Source organism: Ceratotherium simum, chromosome 20 (assembly GCF_057802395.1).
Source record: "Ceratotherium simum simum isolate JZ-2026a chromosome 20, ASM5780239v1, whole genome shotgun sequence".
Lineage (NCBI taxonomy): Eukaryota > Metazoa > Chordata > Mammalia > Perissodactyla > Rhinocerotidae > Ceratotherium > Ceratotherium simum.
Window position 1 is genome coordinate 26,845,935 of NC_141919.1, and position 25,126 is coordinate 26,871,060.

At 35.0% G+C, this 25,126-nt stretch overlaps 1 protein-coding gene across 4 annotated transcripts in view; it reads left to right on the plus strand.

Moving 5' to 3' along the window:
- RIC1 (RIC1 partner of RAB6A GEF complex) overlaps positions 1–25,126 on the plus strand; it is a 154,554-nt gene that overhangs the window by 62,967 nt on the left and 66,461 nt on the right. For 2 of the 4 annotated variants that reach the window (XM_087444554.1, XM_004436819.3), the window contains exon 3: positions 10,590–10,669. The exons of 1 other annotated variant lie outside the window; for it this stretch is intronic. In XM_087444554.1, coding sequence (XP_087300680.1) covers positions 10,590–10,669 — 80 coding nt within the window. Of the gene's footprint in view, positions 1–4,745; positions 4,801–5,646; positions 5,834–10,589; positions 10,670–25,126 lie in introns of those variants that run through there. One more of the 4 variants, XM_087444555.1, reaches the window with a different exon arrangement.

The window sequence follows — 25,126 nt, forward strand, 5'->3', positions numbered from 1 at the left end:
TCTAGGGCTCTGTGTAACAAATAGTAGCATCAGTGTATTTAGGCATATGTGTAAGTATTTTTATTGCAACTTTGCTTACTATAGGAAAAAACCCTGGAGTCCTGTGATGCTGCATTGCCATCCGGTCACCAGTATGTTGCTAAGTCCTGTCTAGTTTGCTGCTGTTCTCTTCTCTTTATTCTCATCGCCATTACCTTAGTACAGGCCTTGTGAGGAAGACTGGCTCTGAGCTAGCATCCATTGTCAATCCTCCTCTTTTCGCTGAGGAAGATTGGCCTGGAGGTAACGTCTGTGCTCATCTTACTCTGTTTTGTATGTGGAATGCCGCCCATCATGGCCTGATGAGCGGTATGTAGGTCCGCACCCAGGGTCTGAACCTGCGAACCCCAGGCCGCCAAAGCAGAGAGCGCAGGGGCTGGGCCAGTGGCATAGCGGTTAAGTGCACGTGCTCTGCTGCGGCGGCCTGGGGTTCACCAGTTCAGATCCCGGACACACACCGATGCACCGCGTGTCAAGCCGCTGCTGTGGTGGCATCCCATGTAGAGTAGAGGAAGATGGGCACAGATGTTAGCCCAGGGCCTATCTTACTCAGCAAAAAGAGGAAGATTGGCATCAGATGTTAGCTCAGGGCTGATCTTTCTCACAAAAAAAAAAAAAGCAGAGCGTGCAAACTTAACCACTACACCACCAGGCCGGCCCCAGTACAGACCTTTTTGTGTCTTGTCTAGATTGCCCAGAACTCAAAACTTTCAGCTATTTTATTTTCTTCACTTGAAGTGCATCTAAATTATGCATAGCTATTTCCAAATCACGGCTCTTGTATTCTTATTTCAAACCTTTCAGTGGCTTCCCATTGCATACAAAATGTGTTCCAAACTGTTTAGCCTAGTATTTAGGGCCTCTTCTTATCTGGCCCCAACCTGCCATTCCAACTCTCTTTTCCACTGCTACTCTTAATATTCCCTTTCACACCCAGCTAAATGGAAGTATAATCTGTTCTGCCACAACATGAGTTACTGTAACATGAATTAGAAGGTAACTTATTTGTGAATAAGGGAAAGATGTAATTCAACTTAGAATTCCTATTGTTTCATTGTAATCGTTTTCTTCTTAGCATGTTAATGTATTGAGTCACCAAGTAACAGCTGAAAGCAAAATATTTTAATAGAGTGGAATATAGCAAATTGTAGAGGAATACAGTACTATACATAGTACCCATTCATTTCATTGTTTTTCTTTCATCTTGATGTGACCAAAATCTGTTTTGGAAGTGATTATTCAATTCTCCTAAATCTCTTTGAATTTTGTTCTTATCTCCATAACTTGGCATCCTTAGCCTTTCCTTAAATTATACTATTTTTGTTAAGATTGTCACTTTTCACATTTAATGTTTATTGAACTGTTATCTTCAAATCTTAGTGGCTCAAAACAACCACTCTCATTCTGTGATTTGCCCTGGGTTTGGTCAAGGCATCTGATCATTGGCTGTAGCTGTCCACATTGGTTTCTTTGTGACCTCTTATTCTCCAGTAGGCTAGATGAGGCTTTTTTATGTGATGATAGAAACTTTTCAAGAGAACAAAAGTTTATGCTGTAAGTCCAACCAGCACTTCCATTCCTTTTTGTAAATAGCTTTATTGAAGTACAATTGATACACTATAAACTGCACACATTTGAAGTGTACAATTTGATAAGTTTTGAAAGCATACTACAATCAAGATAGTAAACAGATCCATCATTCCTACAAGTTTCCTTGTACCCTTTTAATAATTCCTCCCTCCCACTATGATCCACCTCCCTCCAAAAGCAACCACTGATTTGCTTTCTGTCACTACAGATTAGTTTGCATTTTCTAGAGTTTTATATAAATGGAATCATACATTTTGTACTCTTATTTTTTTTCTGGTTTCTTTCACTCAGCATAATTATTTTGAGATTCATGCATGTTGTCAGGAATCAGTAGTTCATTCTGAGTAGTATTCCATCTTATGGATATACCACAATTGGTTTATCTGCTCATCTGTTGATGGACATTTGAGGTGGTATTCCAAATAAAATTGCTATGAACATTCATGTACAAATCTTTATATGGACATATATTTCCTTTTCTCTTGGGCAAATACCCAAGAGTGGAACAGTTAGATCATAAGGTAGGTGCATGTTTAACTTTTTAAGGAAATGCCAAACTTTTTTCAAAGTTGTTATACCATTTTACATTCCTACTGGCAGTGTACAAGAGTTCTCATTCCTCTTTGCCAACATATAATATGGCTTTTTAATTTTAGCCATTCTAACAGGTGTGTAGTACTATCTCATTATAGTTTTAATTTGCACTTCTCTAATGACTAATGATGTTGAACATCTTTTCATTTATTTGCCATGTGTGTCTTCTGTGGTCAAGTGTCTGTTCAAATCATTTGCCCATTTTATTCATTGGGCTCTTTTCTTTCTTACTGTTGCGTTTCTAGAGTTCTTAATATGTTTTGGATACAAGTCCTTTATTACATATATACTTTTCAGAGAATTTCTCCTAATATGTCATTTGTTTTTTCATTCTCTTAACACTGTTTTTTGAATGAAGGACATACTTAATTTTGATGAGGTCTGGTTCATCGGTTTGTTCTTTTGTGGGTCATATCTTCTTCCTGTGTTTTCTTCTAGAAATGTTATGATTTAGGTTTTATATTTAAATTTGTGATATATTTTGAGTTAATTTTTGTATATGGTGCAAGATACGGATCCAAGTTCATTTTCTGCATATTATTGTTAACAGTTTGTTGAAAAGGTTATCCCTTCTACACTGCATGTCCTTTGCATCTTTCTCATAAATCAGTTGCCCACATATATATGGGTTTTTGTCTGTATTCTCTATTCTGTTCCACGATGTATTTGTCTATCTTTATGTCAGTACAGCATCATTTTGATTACTCTTGGCTTTGTAATAATTTTTGAAATCATATAGTGTTAGTTTTCCAACTTTGTTCTTTGTTTTCACTATTGTAAGACCTTTTATTTCCGTATGCATTTTAGAATCACCTTGTCAGTTTCTATGAAAATGCCTACTGAGATTTTGATTGGGATTGCATTGAATCTTTGGATCCATTTGGGGAGAGTTGACATCTTAGCAATATTGAATCTTCTGACATATGAACAAGATATGTCTCCCTCATTTATTTAGGTATTTTTAACTTTAGCAGTATTCTGTTTTCAGTATACAGGTGTTTTGAATCTTTTACCAGATTTATCCCTAAGTATTTCGTATTTTTGATGCTCTTGAAAACAATATTTTAATTTTCTGATTGTTCATTACTAGTATATAGAAATGTGATTGATTTTTCTGTATTGATCTTGTATCTTGCAATCATGCTAAACTCACTTATTCTAGTAGGTTTTTTGTAGATACTATCAGATTTTCTACATAGATGATGATGTCAGAAGACGGTTTTACTTTTTCCTTTCCAATCTGGATACCTTTTATTTCTTTTTCTTGCCTGATTTTACTGGTTAGATGGTCCAGTACAATGTTGATAGGAGGAAAGCATTCAGTCTTTCACTATTAATATAGATTTCCTTTATCAAGTTGTGGAAGTTCCACCTCTCTTGCTAATTTACTAACTTTTTTTTTTTTGCTGAGGAAGATTCGCCCTGAGCTAACATCTGTGCCAGTCTTCCTCTGTTTTGTATGTGGGTCACCGCCACAGCATGGCTGACAAGTGGTGTAGGTCCACGCCTGGGATCCAAACCCGTGAACCCAGGCCACCAAAGCAGAGCGTGCCAAACTTAACCACCAGGCCATGGGGCCAGCCCCTGCTGACAATTTTTAATCAGGAATGATATATTGGATTTTGTCCAAAACCTTTTCTGCATTTATTGACACTATCATATTGTTTTTCTTCTTTAGTTTGTTCATGTGGTAAATTACAGTTACTGATTTTTGAATGTTAAACCAACCCTCTGTTTCTGGATAAGCCCCATTTACTTAAGATGTATTATCCTGTTAATATATTGTTAGATTTAATTTGCTAAAATTTTGTTGAAGAGTTTTACATCTGTGTTAGTAAAGGGTATTGGCCTGTAGTTTGTTTTCTCATAATGTATTTATCTGGCTTTAGTATGAGGGAGATGAGAAGTGTTCTCTCCTCTTTAGTTTTCTAGAAGAGTTTGTGTTGAATTGATATTACCTCTTTCTTAAATATTTGGTAGAATTCATCAGTGATAGCATCTGAGCCTAGAGTTTTCTTTGTGGAAAGGATTTTAATTGAAATTGCAATTTCTTTAATAGATAAATGCCTATGCGGGGTGCTTATTTCTTTTCAGTGAGCTTTGGTAGTTTGTGTCCTATAAGAAATTTGTCCATTTTATCCAAGTTGTAAACTTACTGTCATAAACTTATTTGTACTACTCCCTCATTATTCTTTTAATATCTGTAGAATCTGTAGCAATGTCACCTCTCTCATTTCTGATAGTACTTATCTTCTTTCTTTCTTTCCTGGTCAGTATGACTAGAGGTGTATCAGTTTTAATGATCTTCTTTAAAAAACCCCAGATTTTAGTTTTATTGATTTTATTTTTGTTCTCTATTTCATTTATTTCCACTCTGATCTCTATTATTTCCTCCATTTTTTTTTTTTTTTTTTTTTTATTTAATGTGCTTACTTTGAGTTTCATTTGCTTGTCTGTTTCTAGTTTAAGGTAGAAGCTGAAATCACTGATTTGGGATTTTTCCTTTTTTCTAATACAGGTATTTAAAGCTATAAGTTTCCTGTTAAGTACTATTGTAGCAACATCCCCGAAATTTAGGTATGCTGTATTTTTTTACTTTCCCTTTTGATTTCTTCTTTGATCCATGGGTTATTCAGAAGCACATTATTTAGTTTCAAAATATTTGTGTGTTTTCCAGAAATCCTCTGTTATCTATTTCTAGTAATTCTATTGGGGTCAAGGAACATACATTGTATACATTTTATTTTTGTGGTAAAACCCCAGCATACATTGCTATTATTCTTGTTTAAAAAGTCCATTACCTTTTAAAGAAATTTAAGTGAAACAAATGAAATTTGGATTAAATTTAATGCAACTGTTTTTTCTGACTTCTGCCCCTATCCTTTGGGGACTCTCTTTATATGTATCTTAGGCCACTTGAAGTGCCACAATTCACCGATGCTCTTTCAGTTTTATTTTGTTTGTGTGTGTGTGTGTTTCATTGTGGATAGTCTTTATTGTTATGCTTTTACGAACAGTAAGCTTTTCTTTTGCATCTGCCATTAATCCTATCCGGTGTATTTTTTATCTCAGATATTTTAGTTTTTATCTCTAGAGCTTGGTTTGGGATTTTTATATTCCCTAACGTTTTGAACATGAGGAATATAGTTACAACTGTTTTGATGCCCTTTTTTGCTAATTCTAATATCTGATTAAATTCTGGATCATTTTTGATTGGCTGATTTTTCTTATTGTGTCCTGTGTTTTTCTGCCTGTCTGCGTGTGTGGTAATCTTTGATTGGATGCCAGACATTGTGATTTTACTCTTTTGTGTGCTGGATGTTTTTGTGGTCCCATAAATCTTGAGCTTTGTTCTGGGAAGTAGTTATGTAACTTGGAGACAGTTTGGTATGTTCATGTCCTGTTTTATGCTTTGTATTGCAGGTTTGGAATAGTGCTCAATCTATAACTAATTATTCCCCACTGCTAAGACAGTACTTTTCTAGAATCACCACAGGAATACCTGAAGACACCTTCCTGAACATTCTAACCAGTGCCCTGTGAATTATGAGTTTCCTCAGTGTTGCTGCTGGGACAGGCACCATTCTCAGGACTGTTGGAGGACCTTTGGGTTTGTTTTCTTTTCTGCCTTGGGTTGTTTCCTCAACATGCATGTGCTTATTGGTACTCTTGGGTTTTTCCTCTGTGCAGCTCTCTCTTCTCTGGTACTCTCTGATATGAATTGTAGCTGCCTTGTTTTTCCTGGACTCTCAGCTTCCTCTCCTCAACTCAGAAAGTTTGCCAGGCTGTGCCTCAGTTCCCCTTCTCAGTGCTGTGACCTGGAAACTTTCTCAAAGGAGTAAGGTGGAGCAATCATAGGACTCACTTCAGTTGTTTCCCATCTCTCAGGGATCACTGGCCTTCATTGCTTGATGTCAGTGTGTTGAAAACCATTGTTTCATATGTTTTGTTTGGGGGTTTTTTTTTTTTTTTTCCCAGATGGAAACATAAATTGATTCAACTTTATCTTGGTCAGAAGCACAAGTCTTTTTTTTTCTTAATTAGTGCTCTGGTGTAAAACAATGTGATAGTATTAAAAATAATAAATTTTGATGAGTATTCATGTCAAAAATATTCATCACCTGTTTTTGAGAGCATGTGTGATTTACAGCTGTTTTTATCATTTCTCATTTAAATATATTCATGTATGTGAATGTACAAAGTCTGAAAGATTATACAAAAATGTTAGATCATTATATTAGCAGTATTGTTACTGCACAAAATTGGGATTCTCTGCCTGATGTGCATAAACAAGCCAAGTAATTACGGCATCAGCCTTTGGGAGAAGAGATCAGCTTTATTCTGCAAGATCGATCTACAAGGAGAACAGGGGGCATTTGCCCTCAGATCTGTCTCCCAGATTGAGGATTTGGGGCAAAATTTAAGAGGTTAAGGAGAACAGGCTGGCACGCAGAAATGCTGGTGGCACAGGTTTTGATTGGTGGACTTAAGCATTTATGGTAAGGTTTAAAACGTTTATGTGAGGGTTCTAAACATTTATGATGAGGTTCTAAACTTTTGTGATAGGATTCTAACCATTTTTGATGAGGTGTGGAAGGAATTTTAACACCGGATCTTCCTGAATGAGGGACCCCTCGCTTCTAAGAGTCCAACTTTCAAGTTCTGGTCACGTACCGGTCCTTGGGTTCCATGGGAAGAAGGATCTTTGGTTCCGCGGTCATTTCAGGCCATGATTTCTTCTTTTGTGCATGCCCTGGCTACATGATTTTGCACATTTTCAGAAGGGCAGTTCTTAATCACTCTTTTGATAAGAGATGGGATCAGTTGAACTGGTCCTGAAGGGCCTGCAGTTACAGTATGATTTGAGGTGATTAATTTTATGTATTTGAACATGTATAATAAAGAAGTAAAGTTAAAAACAGAAAACAACATGTACAAACCAATGTAAAGAACTAAAAATTGCTAGTCTTTTATTTCAGCCTGACATGACACTATGTTGGGATACAAGATACATCTCTAAATCATCAAATTCTTGTCCATTAAAACATTATAGAAATTTTTGTGATGCATCATTCAGATCATTGGAGCCAGGTTCATAAATCTGTCCTAGCCTTCATAATAAAAATGGTATATCCTAAGGAAGAAATACACTATGATTTGGAATTCTGAAGTATCTGGTGAATTCATGTCCAATAGAAGCATTGGGTAAAGGAAGAGAAAGGTATTGGGATGCTGCCTACAGGTTAAGCATTATTTATAATAGTTGATTTGTCTCATGATACAGTTGGATTTAAATTCTTCCTGTTTACAGAGAATTACTATTGTTTTTTTTTGGTGAGGAAGATCAGCCCTGTGCTAGCATCTGCCACTCCTCTTTTTTTGCTGAGGAAGACCGGCCCTGGGCTAACATCCATGCCCATCTTCTTCCACTTTATATGGGATGCCGCTACAGCATGGCTTGCCACGCGGTGCATCAGTGCACACTCGGGATCCGAACTGGTGAACCCCGGGCCTCTGCAGTGGAGCACGCGCACTTAACCACTTGCGCTACTGGTCTGGCCCTGAGAATTACTATTTTTAGTGTGTATGTCATGCATCAATCATAAAGTAATTTTTAAAATATATTTAATTTTGGGTAGCAAGGGAAAACTTCCCAAATGCCCAAACAAAGCAAAAGACAAACAATTAGTAATAGTGATGATAACATCAACACTAACACCACCTCCAGAGTTCAAACTCTTCTTTTTTTTAAATTTTTTTTCTTTTCTGGTGAGGAGGATTGGCCCTGAGCTAACACCTGCTGCCAATCTTCCTCTTTTTGCTTGAGGAAGAGTGGCCATGGGCTAACGTCTGTGTCCATCTTCCTCTATTTTTGTATGTGGGACACCCCACAGCATGGCTTGCTGAGCAGTGCATAGGTCCGTGCCTGGGATCTGAACCTGCAAACCCCAAGCCGCCAAAGCCGACCATGGCGATCTTAACCACTGCACCACTGGGCCGGCGCCCAAACTCTTCTTTTTAAAGTGTGGAATTAGCTGAGGTAGTTTGCATGGTTTTTGAAATCTCTGTTACTAGATTTGCAATTGAAAAAAAAAGATGTTAAACTTTAATATTCATGCTTCTCTGAATTTTTGATGCATTATTAATATCCTTTTAAATTATTGTTTCTAGTTCTTTTTCTTCTAAGTGACATTAATGGAGACAAGTCTGTCAGTTACATCCTCTATTTAAGTAGTAATTTGCTTCTTTTATCCTCTTGATAGGCTTTATCCATATGTATCTATGACCCTAAATCATGGATATACGCAAGAAAGGGACCTGAAGACTTGTTGTTTAAGTTGCCTACAAAAATTATTAGGCCTCTGTGATTAAAGCCGCATAATCCAGTAGTATGCCTGGGAGAAAGAAAAAAAAATATTTAAGATACGGGATGAAGATAGGAAGGAGAACTCTGAGATTCTGTATTTTGTCTTTTCATTTACTTAGAAAAATTAGTTTTGGGGTGTGTGTGTGTGTGTATGTATGCAAATTAGAAGACGGTATTGGGACTCTTGCCTGCAGATTAAGCGATAGTTATATGCTTATTTGCAGTATTTTGGAGGTAGGAGGAGAAGGGCCATCATAACACTGCATAATAACAGATTTGGTACAGTTTATGCATAAAGATGCTACTTTTTAAGAAAGATCATTTACTACCAAAACTTTTAGAATTGTTCAAAGGCAGGACTGTGAAATTGTTGATGACAGATGTCATTGAGATCTGGAAGTATATAGCATTTAATATTACATGCAAAACCATAGACACTTAGTAAACATGATTGATACAGAATACCAAAATAGTAAATCAAGCCATTATTTCTAATTTCATTTAGTATGCTATGTATATAAAATTTCTAAATGCTGGTGCAAAATGATGCTATATTTTCCCTGGCATTATAGTCTTCTAAGCACTTGTTAAAATTCTGAGTATACTATTAGTGTTTGATATTCTGAAATGTTGAGCTTGTGACCTTGAGTGACTGATAATCCAATAGACAGCATCTGTATGTTATTTGTCTAAGTACTAGACCGTATTATTTTACTTTTCTAGCCCGTATAAGGTAACAGTAGAGTTTACAAATTTTAAACAGTCACTAATGTGTATGGGGGTTATGATGTCTATGAAAATTTTGATATGGTTTGATTTGAGTCCATTTTCTTTTTGATCCCATATTCTCCACATTAGAAGAATATAAAATTGTACATAAGAAATTAGAATAATGATCTTACCTGAAGAATTTTAGCCTTTTTTTCTTTTGTATCCCAATATGTTGAACTAGAGTTTTGGAATACATTATGTAATAATAGTTTATAGCTTAAAAAAAAACACCTGCTTTGCTGAAGAAATTGTTTCCTGTGGCATTTAAGTGAAAAACAGAAAGCTGGTACTGGAAAGAATTATGAAACCTGGAATAATTTTTTCAGTTTCCTTTGGTTCTACTTTGGGTAAAATCCTACCTGCCTCTAAAACGATAAGAATTCAGTATTAATGTCAAGTAGTTAGGGCAAAACTTTTTCCACTTTTTTCTGTCATGCTTGAAAATGTTTGGTTAGAATCAGCTAAATATAGTATTTTCAATATTTATATAAATGTAAAATGGTTGCTTGAGCTTCATAAGTCACAGAGATGGGACATGATCATATAATGGCACTGTTTGTTTTAATACAATTTATATTTTAAAAATACTTTGTTAACTTAGAAAAATAAACTAGCTGATGTTCAAATTTTGGAAATTGAAGGTTTGCTCTGTGTTTCTTCTGTGTCTCAGGGTATCTTTTGTAGTAAATCAGAGGCCAATTAATTGATTTTGAAGTATATAAATACGTTATTCTGAAGTTATACTACATAAACTTTGAGAAGAGTCAAGAATTTCATCATGCTATTACTATTTGGTGACAGTGTTACTTTAAAAACTCAGAAAAATTATTAGCCATATTATTGCGGAGTTCAAAAAGTTCTGTATATTTTGCAAAATAATGATCTATTATTGAAGAATACAATTATTTTAGAATATTAATGTCTGCAATATAGTATGAACTATTGATTTCATACCTATGAGATATTTTAAAATCTGTAAAATTACATACCTATGAGATATTTTAAAATCTATAAAAACCCATTTTTGTGGGTTATATTAAAGATGGGTTATATTAAAGATGGGTTATATTAAAAGTCATTTTTTAATTTACATAATTAAACTATAGCTCTTCAAAAGAGATTTCTTAAGAGTGAAGTGTGTTTAAAGTAATAATATATAAAATTAAAATTCAAGGTTACAATCATAGCGTTACCCTTTAATTCATGATAAATAAAATTTATCTTTCAGACGGCAAATGGCTACATCTTGTTTTTTCATATTATATCTACAAGAGGGGACAAGTACCTTTATGAACCAGTGTATCCCAAGTAAGTTTGTTGTCTTTCATTCTTTTAATATTTGATGTGCTTTATTCATAAAAATATTACAGTTTTGAGTTGTCTGAAGTGATTAAAATAAAGCTAAGCCAGCATTTCCAAAATAGTGTTTCAAAAATTACCCGGTCTTTGAACTATCATTACTTGAGTAAAGAATTCTATAGTTAAGTAAGTCTAGGAATCTTGGATGAATGTACTATATCCCTTCTTGGACATTCAGAATTACTATTAATATACTCCAGGTCTTGCATTCTCCACTCCTCATTGGGGAGGAGCTACAAGATCATGAGGGGAAGAGGTGAAATGTCAGTAAGCTACAGGCACTTTTTTCTGTATATTTCTGTATATGCACCGAAAAAATATGTACCCCAAACGGTGTTTAGCTCTTAGTTAGAATTTGAGGGAACATGGACTTTTGATGTTTAAGTTGTTCTGTGTATTTTGCATCATTTTTTTTCCTTATTTATTTTGTCTTTTGAAATAAAAGAACCTCTTGTTGAAAGAACTTTTGAAATAAAAGAACATATAATTTTAGAGCAGGACATCTTTAAAAAAGATCAAGCCATTAAAGCTGGATGAAAATATAAAAGAATATTTATCGCATTTCTAGATGGTAAAAGACAGCCAAAGTTGAGTAAGTATATAGGATATTAATGGGAAAATAGATTTCATTATATGAAAGTTTAAATTTCTGAAAATTAACAGGAAAAAAACAACATAAAAAGAACAAGTAACTAAGGAAAAATTTTGCAGTAAATAGAAGCAAGGCTTACTATTTTTATATAAAGGAGTCATATAAATTGCTAAGAAACAAAGATTTCAAAAGATAAATAGGTAAAAGAAATCTGATAAGAAGAAATATGATAACAAACACAAAAGAAACTTGTGTTAGTAACTCAAACTAAACAAAAGATTAAATACAACAAAATTTTTTAAAAACCTACACATTTTAATATATCAAAAGTTTTTTTTTAATTATTACTCAGTGCTAGTGGAGAAATAGTAAAATGTGTTCTTGTATGCTTCTAATAGTAGATATACACAAAAGTGTGATAATAGAGAAGTGGTTTACATATTCACTGTGGTACATTCTTCTCCTCAAATAATATGCAGTCATTAAATATAATGTCTCAGAAAATTTATATATTTGAGAACCTGATCATATTATAATGCCAAGTGAAGAAACAAGTCATACTAAATTGTGTATGTAATATGACCACAACTTTATGAAACAAACAACAAAAATCATCAAAAGAAAAAAAGCTAGAACAATATAATATGTATATTTATCCTATAATTGCTCCAGAATGGTAAAACTGTAGTGATTTTTCAACTTCTTTCAGCTCTTGAATTTTTCAAAATTTTTGATATACATACATTGTATTTAATGTGGTAAGAAAAAAAATCAATGTATTTGAAAAATCTAAAGCAAAATAAAAAGAAAGCCACCATTTAAAAAAATTGCGTTATGAAAATTGTTTAACCCTTGTTAATATTCTGAGAATACCCTTTGGGAAAGGCTAATAATGTAGGCCATGTAGAACGCAGGTCAGATCCCTTTATCATAAATCTTAAGGAACTATCTGGATTTTCTTGATGTTACAGCCACTTGTTTTTGTAATAAATACGGTGTTAACTGAGATGTTAGTAGAGTTCTGGAAATCTTTTGTAAAGTACAGAAATTCTTCAGATGATGGAATTTAACATAATATGATTATTTTTCAATAAAAATCTTTAATGCAGAAACCCTTTTGGCATATAAATTGTACTGTTTAAAATGGTATAGCCATTGTGATAAGAAGTTGATGTGTTTAGAAATTTTAAATTCAGTTCTGTGGGTAATTTAGAGCTTATTATTTTTTTCATTCCAAGTGATAATTTTGTGAGTCTTCTGAAGAACTGTTATAATCTGTGTCTACAATTTCATATACTTGTGCATTGTGAACTGCTGCATCTAAACCCATGATTTAGACATGCTCCTGTAAGTAAAGAGCAATAATCAGAATCACCTGAACTTGATTTGATTAATTTATACTATTATAGATGGGCAGGATAGGGAAATAGGATCTCTTGAAATGGTGAAAAATACTATTTATTTCAGCTCGGTAACGTGATTTACATATGCTCACAGTGTTTGGGAGTAGTGTTTTGAGACTCACTTCTTATGTTCCCGAGAAGTTTTAAAAAGAGTTTCTTACCTTCTGATTCTAAGTCTCCAGGGGACACCACTTAACTAAGTGGTAGTCCTGACAGTACATGAGCTTTGCTGTGTTTGACTGTATATGTTAGGCTACAGAACTAAATAAAGAGCATTATTGTTTTTTTTAATTTGGTCATTCTTCCACTATATTGAAGATTTTGGGTTTCAATATGTGGCTCAATAAAATGCATATTGCCTTAGAGCAGCATGAATAGTGGTTAAAGGGTTAGGCTTTGGCATCATATAGACCTGGAATTGAATGTCAGCTCTGCTGCTTTTCAGCTGTATGACTTCTGTCAAGTTATTTGATACCTATAAAACCTCAGTTTCTTCATCTGTAGAATGAGATAACAATAGTAATTATTTCATAGGATTAAATGAGATCATGCATATTAAATGTTTAGATAAGTGCCTAGTTCGTGGGAAGATTAATAAAGGACAGCTGCTATTGCCATTAATGTATTTTTTCCTTCACCAAATTTTTACTTCATTTCTGTTAAGTGATTTTATATATTATATATAAATATATATTATGTATTGTGATTTTTAATTTTTTTATATTTAACTTGATAATGTACTTCTTTCCCAGAGTTTAACTTCTAGTAACTGCTACATAGAATCAAACAAAATCTCTTATATGGAAATAGTTTTACAGGGCAGGTTAGAGTCAGCCTGTTGTGTATTTCTGTGCTAGACTACTTTCTAGTTGGATTACTTAGTCTAGTAAGTTTCTTAGTTTTTCTGTAGAACCTATTTGTAAAATAGGAATAAAAATATTTTCTTCTAGGGGGCTTGTCCCGTGGTGTAGTGGTTAAGTTTGTGTGCTCTGCTTCAGCAGCCCGGGGTTCACAGGTTCAGATCCTGGGCACCGACCTATGTGCTGTTCATCGAGCCATGCTGTGGCAGCGTCCCACATACAAAGTAGAGGAAGATTGGCACAGATGTTAGCTCAGGGACAATCTTCCTCAAGCAAAAAGAGGAAGACTGGCAACAGATGTCAGCTCAGGGCCATTCTTCCTCAAAAAAAAAAATAATATTTTCTTCTTCAATTGTTTGGAGGATTGTATGTGTTCAAGTTTTTAAAACCTGGAAAATAGTGGTTCATATAAGGGTTCAAGGAGAGTTTAAAAAAATGTTTAATTTTGACATCTGTGCCGTTGTAAACACTTTTGCAGTTCAAGACACTGTTCTAGGCACTCTTCAAACTCATTTAATCCCTGTAGCAACCCTGTGAGATAATTAAGTACAATTACTATGCGAGCTGCAGCACAGAGAGGCCAAGTAACTCGCGCATGGTCACACACTAGAAACTGGCACAGCCAGGATTCAGACATGAGTACTGTAGCTTCAAAATGTGCTCTTAACCACCAATACTGTACTGCCTCAACCCTATTTATACCCATCTAGCCATCTACCACCTTGGGATTTATTTGCGGAGTAGGGAATTAAAAAAAAAAGGAGAAATGATCTGGAGTGGTTTATAATAGTCCTGAAGAATAGAGGCATTATTGAGGCCAGTAGTTGTCCTCTTCTCGATTATAGAAACACTATTGTCTCATGTTTCTGTTCTCTAAATCTTGTGATTTCATCACATGAGTTTTCCTAGAGTGTCTCAACTTTCCTGTATTATGTGACAGCATCCTAACCTCAGACTGCATATCATTTTTCGTTATGCTTCATCTTAGAACAGGTCAAATGCCCTTATAATCTTTTATAGCTTCCTATACAGTGTTGTTTCCAGCATCCTTCCTGTTGATTTGGGGAGTCAGTCTTCAACAATGATGGCACTCTTTAGTAAATGACTCTTGGAGCCTCAAAAGTCATTTATTCTTTGATTAATGAATTTTCACTTCTTTCATCTCTTGTCTCTTTATAAATTCCATTATATATTAAAATATCTCTTCATATTAGTTACACAGACCAGTGGACAAACTTGTCCACTGAAGGTCGTCTTGGTTTTTTCTTTCGTGTCTTGGAACTTGCAGTGAAACTAATGAAGGAAACTTGGCCGGGGATAAATCAGATATAGTTTGTGTTTAGCTTTAGAATGTGTTCATGTGTTTATGGTTTAGTAGATCTTGAAAACTGAAAGTCATATTTAATTTTATCATAATGAAAGTAATTTCAACAAGTGTGTCATCATAATGTATACTTTATTGAGAGCAGAGATTATTTTTTCCCTTATTCTTTCTATTTTTCTACTCGTACTGTTAACCTCTTTTTTGTCAGAGACCAGCTTTATTGAGGCCAAAGTTCTTAAAATATATATATATATTATTACTGAAACTCTCAGTGCATTTAATTATCAAATATTAAAGATATAGATATTTTCTTCACTGAAAAATAATCACTCCAAAGCAACTGTCAAAACCCAAACCTCCCACTCCTCTGCCAACAACCCCAACGTGTTTCATTAGATTGTGAGACTTCTTACTAGCTGACTGTTCATGAGTTAGTGGTAAGAAGGAAGCAAGAAGAGAATAACTCATTGAGGTTAGCAATTTCTAACCTCAACACAACTTAACGCTTTCAAACATCGTACTTCTTTGCAGGAGAAACCTGCAAGGAAGGGAACAGAAACATTTAAGGAATAGAAACAATTAGTAAATTACATCAAATTTAGAGGAGAAAAGAGGTCTGAATTAGTTACGGATGTGTAAGTTTCCCTCAACATTTGTTTTTTTTCTTTTTGCTAATATATTGTATTGAGTTTTAGTTTTCTGGAGAATAAACTTTAACTGTCTTTTTCCCCTTAAGGTTCTATAGATTTAGAAAGTTATTTCTAATGATATACCTTGTTTTAAGTTCACTTTATGAACTTGACAAAGTATGTTAGTTATCCTAACATTTTTATTTCCCTTAGATCTTCTCCAAACATCACAAGTGTAGTTTGATTTCAACAAGTATATATTCTATAAATGTACATGTGTAACCTTTAGCTATTGAACTTTGTATCATTTATGTGTCCATTAGCTTATATCATAGTTGTATGATCACTTCTAATAAAATTGATAGCGATATTATTGTATAAATTCTGGGCAGTGAAAACTGTTCCCCTGTTGACCACACTTCTAAGACTGACACATGACTCCAGAAAATGATAGAAGCGTTACAAGATCTGCCCAGTTCAGAGAGCCCTACACATTGTTCTTATCAGACTGAAGGCTGTCTGAATGTATAATAATGTAAAGAGAAAGCTTTTTTTTTTTTTTTAATATAAAAGGGCTGGTCGTAAAGGTACTACCTCTTTCAGAAAACTCTTCTGAAAAATTGTTTTCATTCATCCGTCTGTCCATTTAAGTATTTAATTTTATCAGGCTCCAGGACTGTTGTAGATACTGGGGATGCAGCAGTGGAGAAAAGAAAAAAAAAAACTTATAGAGTTTCTATTCTTCTAGTAGATGGTGATAAGTAAGTAAAATACATTACAAATTAGGTGATACATTCTATGGAGAAAAATAAAGCAGGGAAAGGGAATAGGGAGTGGGGACACCACTTGAAATAGAGTGGTCAGGGTCTTCACTGAGAAGATGACATTTAAAAAGATCTCAGAGATGAGGAAACAAAACATACGCAGGGGAAGAGCATTCTGGATTGGTGAGATTTAGCAAGTAAGAAAGTTATTAAGAAGATATTATTGTGAATAAACTTTAGGTCCTGTCTAATAACTTAACAGTTAAAAAGTCAGAAGGGAGAAATTTTTTATTAAATGTAAAAATGAAAACTTACATTCTGATTTTTAAGTAACTTAATCCTGGGAAAGCCTATAGGTAATTCTCTTGTTTTGTAAATGGCACTACCATTTACTTGAGTGGACTTGTTCTTCCTGCTACAGGGCTAGTCTAGTGGTTAAGATTCAGCACTCTCACTGCCATGCCCTTCATTCATTTCTGGTCAGGGAAACACACCACTGGTGTGTCAGTTGTCATGCTGTGGTGGCTGAGTGTTGCTGTGATGCTGAAAGCCATGCCACTGGTATTTCAAATGCCCAGCGGGGTCACCTATGGTGGACAGGTTTCAGCAGAGCTTCCAGACTAGACAGATTGGGAAGAAGGACCTGGCCACCCACTTCTGAAAGTATTGGCCATGAAAACCTTATGAACGGGCAGCAGAGCATTGTCTGATAGAGCACCAGAAGGTGAGAGGATGGGGCAAAAAGACTGGGCAGGGTTCCGTTCTGCTGTACACAGGGTCACTAGGATTCGGAATCAACTCAACAGCACTGACAACCACCACCAGCTTAATAACTCCAATAGCCAGTCTGTATCAAGTACAGTATATTCTACCTTCTATATGTTCTATGTATTCTACCTTATATGTATCCCTCATGTCTTTTCCTAATTCCTAGCAACACTACTTTAGTTTGAGTTTTGTCACTTTCTCCTGGATTATTGTAATATCTTCTTAATCCATGTTTTACAATTTTACCCTAAATAAATTTTCTAACATAAAATTTACTTGCCACTTCCCTACATAAAATTTTTCAGGGACTTTCCTTAGCTTTCAGGATTATTCATGTTGCTTATTTTTTTGAGTTTTTTTTACTCATCTGAAAGATGGAGTTAATGCCATTTGCTTCATAAAGATCATTAGGTTTAAATCAACACCTTAAATTTTTAACATATGGTACCTAAAATAATGCTTTGGTGTTCACTAGGGTTTTGTTCTGAGTTCTCTTCTGTTCTACATGTTCTTCCTGGCTTTAATTATTCATTAGATGTGGATGAAGTCCAGATCTGTTTCTTTAACGTAGTACCACTTTCTTGAGCTTCAGGCCTACCTTTCCAGGATAAATCCATTTTGATGTCCCTGTGGGCAGCCTCAAATTCATCATGTCTAAACCTAGTTCATATCCTCCCTACCAAGCCAAACATGCTATTGCTTTTCTAAAATTTATTGCAGTTACCATGATCTTTTATACAGTTCTGTGATGTTGAAAACCTTGTAATCTTTATTTCTGCACTTCTCATATTTTTTTGGTAATCAAGTTGTATTGATTGATTACAACCCTCCAGTGTCTCTAGAATTTGCCTATCTCTATTTTACTCTCACTTGTCTTTTTAGGGGCTTTCATGGCCTCTCCTTGCCTATCGAAAAGCTTATTTACTAACTCATTCTCTTCCTCTAGTCTCTTTCTCTTGAAATCCATCCTTTACATTGATAACCAGATTTATTTTTCAAAACAGAGACTTGATGATGTGATTCCTGTCTTAAACTTTTTTTTAAAGTCTGGGTTAGGTGGTTTTTTTTTTTTTTTTTTTTGTAGGGAAAGAGTCGCCCTGGGCTAACATCTGTTGCCAATCTTTCTCTTTTTTTCCCCTCCCCAAAGCCCCAGTGCATGGTTGTATATATCTAGTTGTAAGTCCTTCTAGTTCTTCTATATGAGCTGCTGCCACAGCATGGCAACTGACAGACAAGTGGTGTGGTTCCATGAGCAGGAAATGAACCTGGGCCACTGAAGTGGTGAGAGCACCAAACTTTAACCACTTTAACTTTAGGCCATCAGGACTGGCTCTAAGTTTGGGTTAGTTTTATTCTAAGTCATTTCAACACCTGTATCTAAAGATACAAAAACACTAACATTATGCATCAGTACTTTCTGGAGTAACATTATTTCAGAAAGATCCTATGAGTAAACTTTTTTTTATTTCCATTTTTTTTATGGTGGTAAAATACACATAACATTTATCATTGTAACCATTTTTAAGTGTACAGTTATGCTTCATATAAGTGGGATCATACAATATTTATCTTTTTGTGACTGGCTTATTTCACTTAGCATAATGTCCTCAAGGTTCACCCATTTTTTAGTATATGTCAAAATTTCCTTCCTTTTTCAGGCTGAATAATATCCATTGTATGTATATACCACATTTTGCTTATCCATTCATTTGTTGATGGACACTTGGGTTGCTTCCACATTTTTATCTGTTGTGAATAATGCTGCTATGAACATGGGCGTTCAGATATCTCTTTGAGGCCCTGATTTCAGTTCCTCTCTTTATATACCCTAAAGTGGAATAGCTGTATCATATGGTAATTCTAATTTTAATTTTTTAAGGAACTGGCATACTGTTTTCCTCAAGAGCTGTACCATTTCACATTCCCAGCAACAGTGTACAAGGGTTCTGATGTCTCCACATCTTTGCCAACATTTGATATTTTTGTTATTTTTTTCATAGTAGCCATCCTAGTATGAGGTGGTATCTCATTTTAGTTTTGATTTGCATTTTCCTAATGATTAGTGATGTTGAGTATCCTCTCATGTGCCTGTTGGCCATTTGTACATCTTTGGAGAAATGTCTGTTTGCCATTTTTGAATCAAGTTGTTTTGCTTTTTTGTTGTTGAGTTTTAGGAGTTCTCTCTATATTCTGGATATTCATCCCTTATCTCATAAATTTTTGTTGCTCTCCAGTCCCCACAAAATAAAGTCCAAGAGCTCTGGCCTAGCATTTAGAACCTCATTTTCCCCTATCTCTAGCACATTAAACCAACAATTCCTATGTAATTTAATTCCTCTTTTCATTTGCAGTTTGCTTTACTTGGTATGCTTCCCTCACTATCTTTTTTATGTAAGAAAGCTCTCTGACTAGTTTTCAAGCTCAAGTCAAACACTTTATCTATAAAGCTTTTGCCCTCAACTCTCCTATCCTCTCTTGTGCCCAAGAAATAGCTGATTCCTCATATACAATCCCATAGCACTTTTAAAAAATTTACACTGGTAATCTATGAATACATTCTTATAAAAACAAACAAACAATTAGACATATATAAAGAGTAAAAAGTGAAATTGGGAACTTTGTCTGCTTTTTAAGATTCCAATCCAATTTCAGTCTCCAGTTAGCTTTATAACTCTTGGGCAAATAACTACCCAGGAGTAGAATTGCTGGGTCATATCACATTTCTAGTGATTTTAGATTGGATGGTGGACATTGTATTACACAGTTGAGTGTCTTTTATTCTTTTCATTTAAAGAATATTGAGGTTTGTTTTGGGTGGCAGTTGGGTAGAGATCTTCCTGATCCTTTTAGAGCTTGTTTGTATTGTTTTTAGGGTGTGTTCTAGGCTAGCATAGCCCTTCTGAGCTCTCTACTGAATGTCCTGGGTCTTTAATGAGGTCTCTTCGCTTTGGCTGGTCAGAACTGGAATGTCTCCCAGCCCTTTATGAGCTATGCAGCCTAAAACCCTAGTAGTTATTCTTAGGCTGGCCTTGTGGTGTTTCACCGTATATATGCATAGCTTAGTATTCAGCAAGACTCATGGGGAACCCCTGCAGGTTTCTAGAGCTGTTTTTCTTTTTTTTTTTTTTTTTAAAGATTTTATTTATTTTATTTTTTCCCCCCAAAGCCCCAGTGGATAGTTGTATGTTGTAGCTGCACATCCTTCTAGCTGCTGTATGTGGGACCCGGCCCCAGGATGAACGGAGAAGCAGTGCCTCGATGCACACCCGGGATCCGAACCCGGGCCACCAGCATCGCAGCGCGCGCACTTAACCACCAAGCCACAGGGCCGGCCCTAGAGCTGTTTTTCTATATCTCCTACCTCTCTAGTACTCTGTTCCACAAACAGCTGCTTCTGCTGCCCTGAACTTTAGTCTTTTTCTCCTCAGTGAGACTGCTCTACTCCACTTGAGTTCTTCTACCCTGGTAGTCTGGAAAATGACTTCTACCAGAAAACCTTGTTTGTTTCCCTTCACTCAAGATCGTAGTCCTATGCTGCCTGTTATCCAGTGTCTGAATATGGTTGTTTCATGTATTTTGTTGAATTTTTTTGTTGTTTCTGGAGAGTTAGTTAAGTACCAGTTACTCTATTAGTATGGTAATAGAGTGACCACCTATATGCCTGTCAGTCAGTGTGAACAATTTTCAGTCTTTTTTCCACTGGTGTATGTTTTAGCACATCCAAGATATCATTTTGTTTCATCCAGAAATACTTTCATTACTGATATTCTAGTAAACAATTGTATTGAATGCAAATGATGAATTATGAGGTATGGAGTTTGAAGAAAGAAACCGTTCTGAGTCTTTCCAGAACTGTGGTTGGAGAACCAAAGCCTCTTGGTCCCAGAATTCACCTAGCACTACCAGGACTCCCTAGATCAAGCCCAGCACATTCCAGAATCATTTTAAAATTTGAAAATCTGAGTTGTAAGAGAGTAGATCTTAGAAGTTCTCATCACAAGGAAAAAAAATTGTAACTATGTGAGGTGGTGAATGTTAACTGATCTTATTGTGGTAATCATTTTACAATATATACATATACCAAATCATTATGTTGTGTATCTTAAACTTACATAGCAATTCTGTGTCATTTTACCTCAGTAAAACTGGGAGAAAAATTTGAAAATCTGGAATGAAATTCTTCTTCATTATCATCCTCAAACACTTATGTATATCTACTATAATTTGTAAGACACTGGCTATCCTGGTGCTGAAAAGGTATAAGATGCTAATGCAGAGAGAAGTATTTAAAGTTAATGATGTAATCTATGCAGAAATAGAGGTATAATGATGTACACCTGAAGTTTTTACAATGTTATAAACCAATGTTACTGCAATAAACAAAAAGTTTAAAAAAAAATAAAAAAATAAAAAAAATAAAGTTAATGGCAGTATAAAGTGGCAAATGCCAAGTGAGTGAATGTCTCCAAAAGTGGTAGTAGCATTTCAGGAGAAAGTGCTAAGTTGTCAGGGGAAATTTTGTAGATAAGTAGATTTGAGCTATACTTGGAAGGAAAAATAGACCTTAGGTAAGTTATGTTGCTAGGAAAAACACTGTATAATTAGCTGTACTCTTGAAGTTTCTGTCCGTCTTCCCTCTCCTCCAGTCCATCAGGTTATCTGCCGCATTGCTGCCGCAGTATTATTTTCTTTAGCTGGCACTTAAAGTATCTGAGATCTCCTGGACAATAGACTTTGTTGACATCAATACCTGTTGAGTTTAATTTCATAGTGACAGTTTTCTGTATCACCTTGTTTAGCCCTCCAAAGCATACTTGACATACATTAAAGGCAAATTTTTTTCTTTTAAGAGTTCTCAATAATTTTTATGATACGTTTTTGAGTAATGTAGTTTGATTTTTTTATTTTTGTCAGTTTGATGGGAAAGTACTCCCTCTTCAAGGCTATGGGGAGTTAAACTAGTAGTTGACCTACGCCATGGAAGAATTTCGTTTTTCATTGCCCTTTGGGGACCACTTGTTGACATGAATGCCTTGCATTCATTAGAATGGAAAACTAGGAAACTTTACTTTTAATGCATGAAGAATACATTACTAAAGCAAAACTTCTCAAATTAGCTTAATTTCATTTTTCCTGCTTTCTTATGATATTGGACTGATATTACCTGCTCGAATAAATGTACAGCAGTTTACAGATGTGGAGGAGAGAGTGGCATTTGAAATTAGAGACACCTGCGTTCCAACCCAGGTTCTACTTTTTACTGGCAATGACTTTGGAAAAGCCACTTTTTGAGTTACTTTTTATGCTTTTGTGTATCTATAAAAGGAGAAAAATGAGTTAGTAGATTCTTAATAGTTTGCAGTTGTTATTGTGGTCTAGGTTGCTTTTTGAGTTATTAAACGTCATCTGCCTCCACTGGTTATTTAAGACAGTCTATATATGTTTAGAAGAGAAAGGAATTCAAGTTAACTAGGTATGTGGATTCTCTTATAATAGTTTTAATTCTCTAAGATCGGTAGTCATGTCCTCACTTTCATTTCTGATTTTAGTAAGTTGACTCTTCTCTCTTTTTTTCTTAGGTTTTTCTATTTTATTGATGTTTTCAAAGAACTAACTTTGCTTTAGCTGATTTTCTGTATTGGTTTTCTGTTCTCTGTGTTGTTTGTATCCACTCTAATCTTTAATCCCTTCCAACTTCCTTCTGCTAGTTTTGAGTTTAGTTTTGCTTTTCTTTTTCTAAATCCTTAAGGTGTAAAGTTAGGTTATAGGTTTGAAATATCTCTTCTTTTTTAATGTAAGCATGTTAGCTATAAATTTTCCTCTGAGCACTGCATTCACTGCATCCCACACACAACGTGTGTTTTCGTTTTCATTAGTCTCAAATTTCCCTTTTGGTTTTTTTTGACCTTTTGGTTGTTTACGAGATGTTGTTTAATTTCCACATATTTTTGGATTTTCTGGTTTTTCTTCTTTTATTGTTGTCTAGTTTCATTCCATTGTAGTCAGAGAAGACACTTCTTATGATTTCAATCTTTTAAAATTTATTAAGACATTTTTGTGGTCCAGCATATGTTCTGTCCTAGAGAATGTTCCATGTACATTTGAGAAAGAATGTGTATTCTCTTGTTGGATGGAATATTCAGTATATGTGTTAGATCTAAGGGACTTACAGTGTTGTTCAGATTCTTGATTTCCTTACTGATCTTCTGTCTAGTTGTTCTATCCATTATTGAAAGTGGGATATTGAAATTTCCAACCATTATGGTAGAACTGTCTATTTTTCCCTTTTGTTCTTTCAATATTTCTGAAACATCTGAACATCTTTGTATGTTTTGGAGCTCTGTTGTTACATGAGTATCTGTTTATAATTTTGATATCTTTTTGTTGGATTGACCCTTTTATCGATATATAATATCCTTCTGACTCTTGTAACAATTTTTTATTTAAAAGATTTTGCCAGGTAATACTATAACCACCCAGTTTTTTCTTAGTTACTATTTGTGTGGAGTATCTTTTTCCATCCTGTCACTTTCAACCTATTTGTGTCTTTCAAAGTAAAGTGAGTCTCTTTTAGAAAACTTGGAAGTGGAATCGTGTGTTCTTTTAAACCATTCTGACAACGTCTGCCTTTTACTTAGAGTGTTTGATCCATTTACATTTAAAATAATTACTGATAAGAAAGGACTTCTGTCATTTTGCTATTTGTTTTCTAATGTGTCATATCATTTTTGTTCCTCAGTTCCTCCGTTACTGCCTTGTTTTGTGTTTAACTAATTTTTTGCAGTGTACCATTTTTAATCCCTTCTCATTTCTTCTTCTATGTTTTAGCTGTTAGTGGTTACCTTGGGGATTACTGTTAACATCTTATGCTTAAAACAACCTAGATTGAATTAATAATGACTTAGCTTCAATAGCATACTAAAACTATGCTCTTGTACATCTCCATCCCTCCCCTTTTATGTTCTTGTTGTCACAAATTACATCTTTATACATTGTATGCCAATATCATAGATATATAATTATTGTTTCATGTGTTAGTCTTTTAAATCATATAGTTAAAAAGATGGATTTCTGAACCAAAAATATAATACTGCTGGCTTTATTTTTACCTATGTAGTTACCTTTACCAATGTTCTTTGCTTTTTCATATGGCTTTGGATTACTGTCTAGTGTCCTTTCATTTCAACCTGAAGGACTCTTTTTAGTGTTTCTTGTAGTTCAGGTCTACTTGTGCCAAAATCCCTCAACTTTTGTTTATCTAGAAATCTTTTAATTTCTCCTTTATTTTTGAAGGATACTTTTTCTGGATATAGAATTCTTGATTGCCCTTTTTTTCTTTCAGCACTTGAAATATTTCATCACACTGCTCTTCGCCTCCATGATTTCTTTTTTTTTTTTTTTTTTTTTTGTGAGGGTGATCAGCCCTGAGCTAACATCTGTGCTAATCCTCCTCTTTTTTGCTGAGGAGGACCGGCTCTGAGCTAACATCTATTGCCAATCCTCCTCCTCCTTTTTTTTTCCCCAAAGCCCCAGTAGATAGTTGTATGTCCTAGTTGCACATCCTTCTAGTTGGCTGTATGTGGGACGCAGCCTCAGCATGGCCGGAGAAGCGGTGCATCAGTGCGTGCCCGGGATCCGAATCCGGGCCGCCAGTAGTGGCGCGCGCACACTTAACCACTAAGCCACGGGGCCGGCCCACCTCCATGGTTTCTGATGAGAAATTGGCTGCTAATCTTATTGAGGATCCCTTCTATATGATGAGTTACTTATCTTGCTACTTTTAAGATTTTCTCTTTGTCTTTCAGTAGTTTGAATACACTGTATCTTGTTGTGGATCTTTTTAAATTTATCCTCTTTGGAGTTTGCTAAGCTTCTTGAATGGTTAGATTCATGTCGTTATCAGATTTGGGACAGTTTCAACCATTATTTCTTCAGATATTCTTCCTGCTCCTTTCTCTTGCCTTTCCTTTGGAATTTCCATTATACATATGTTGATATGCATGGTGGTATCCCACGAATTTCTTAAGCAGTGTTCATTTTTCTTTTTTTTGTTTTGTTTTGTTTGT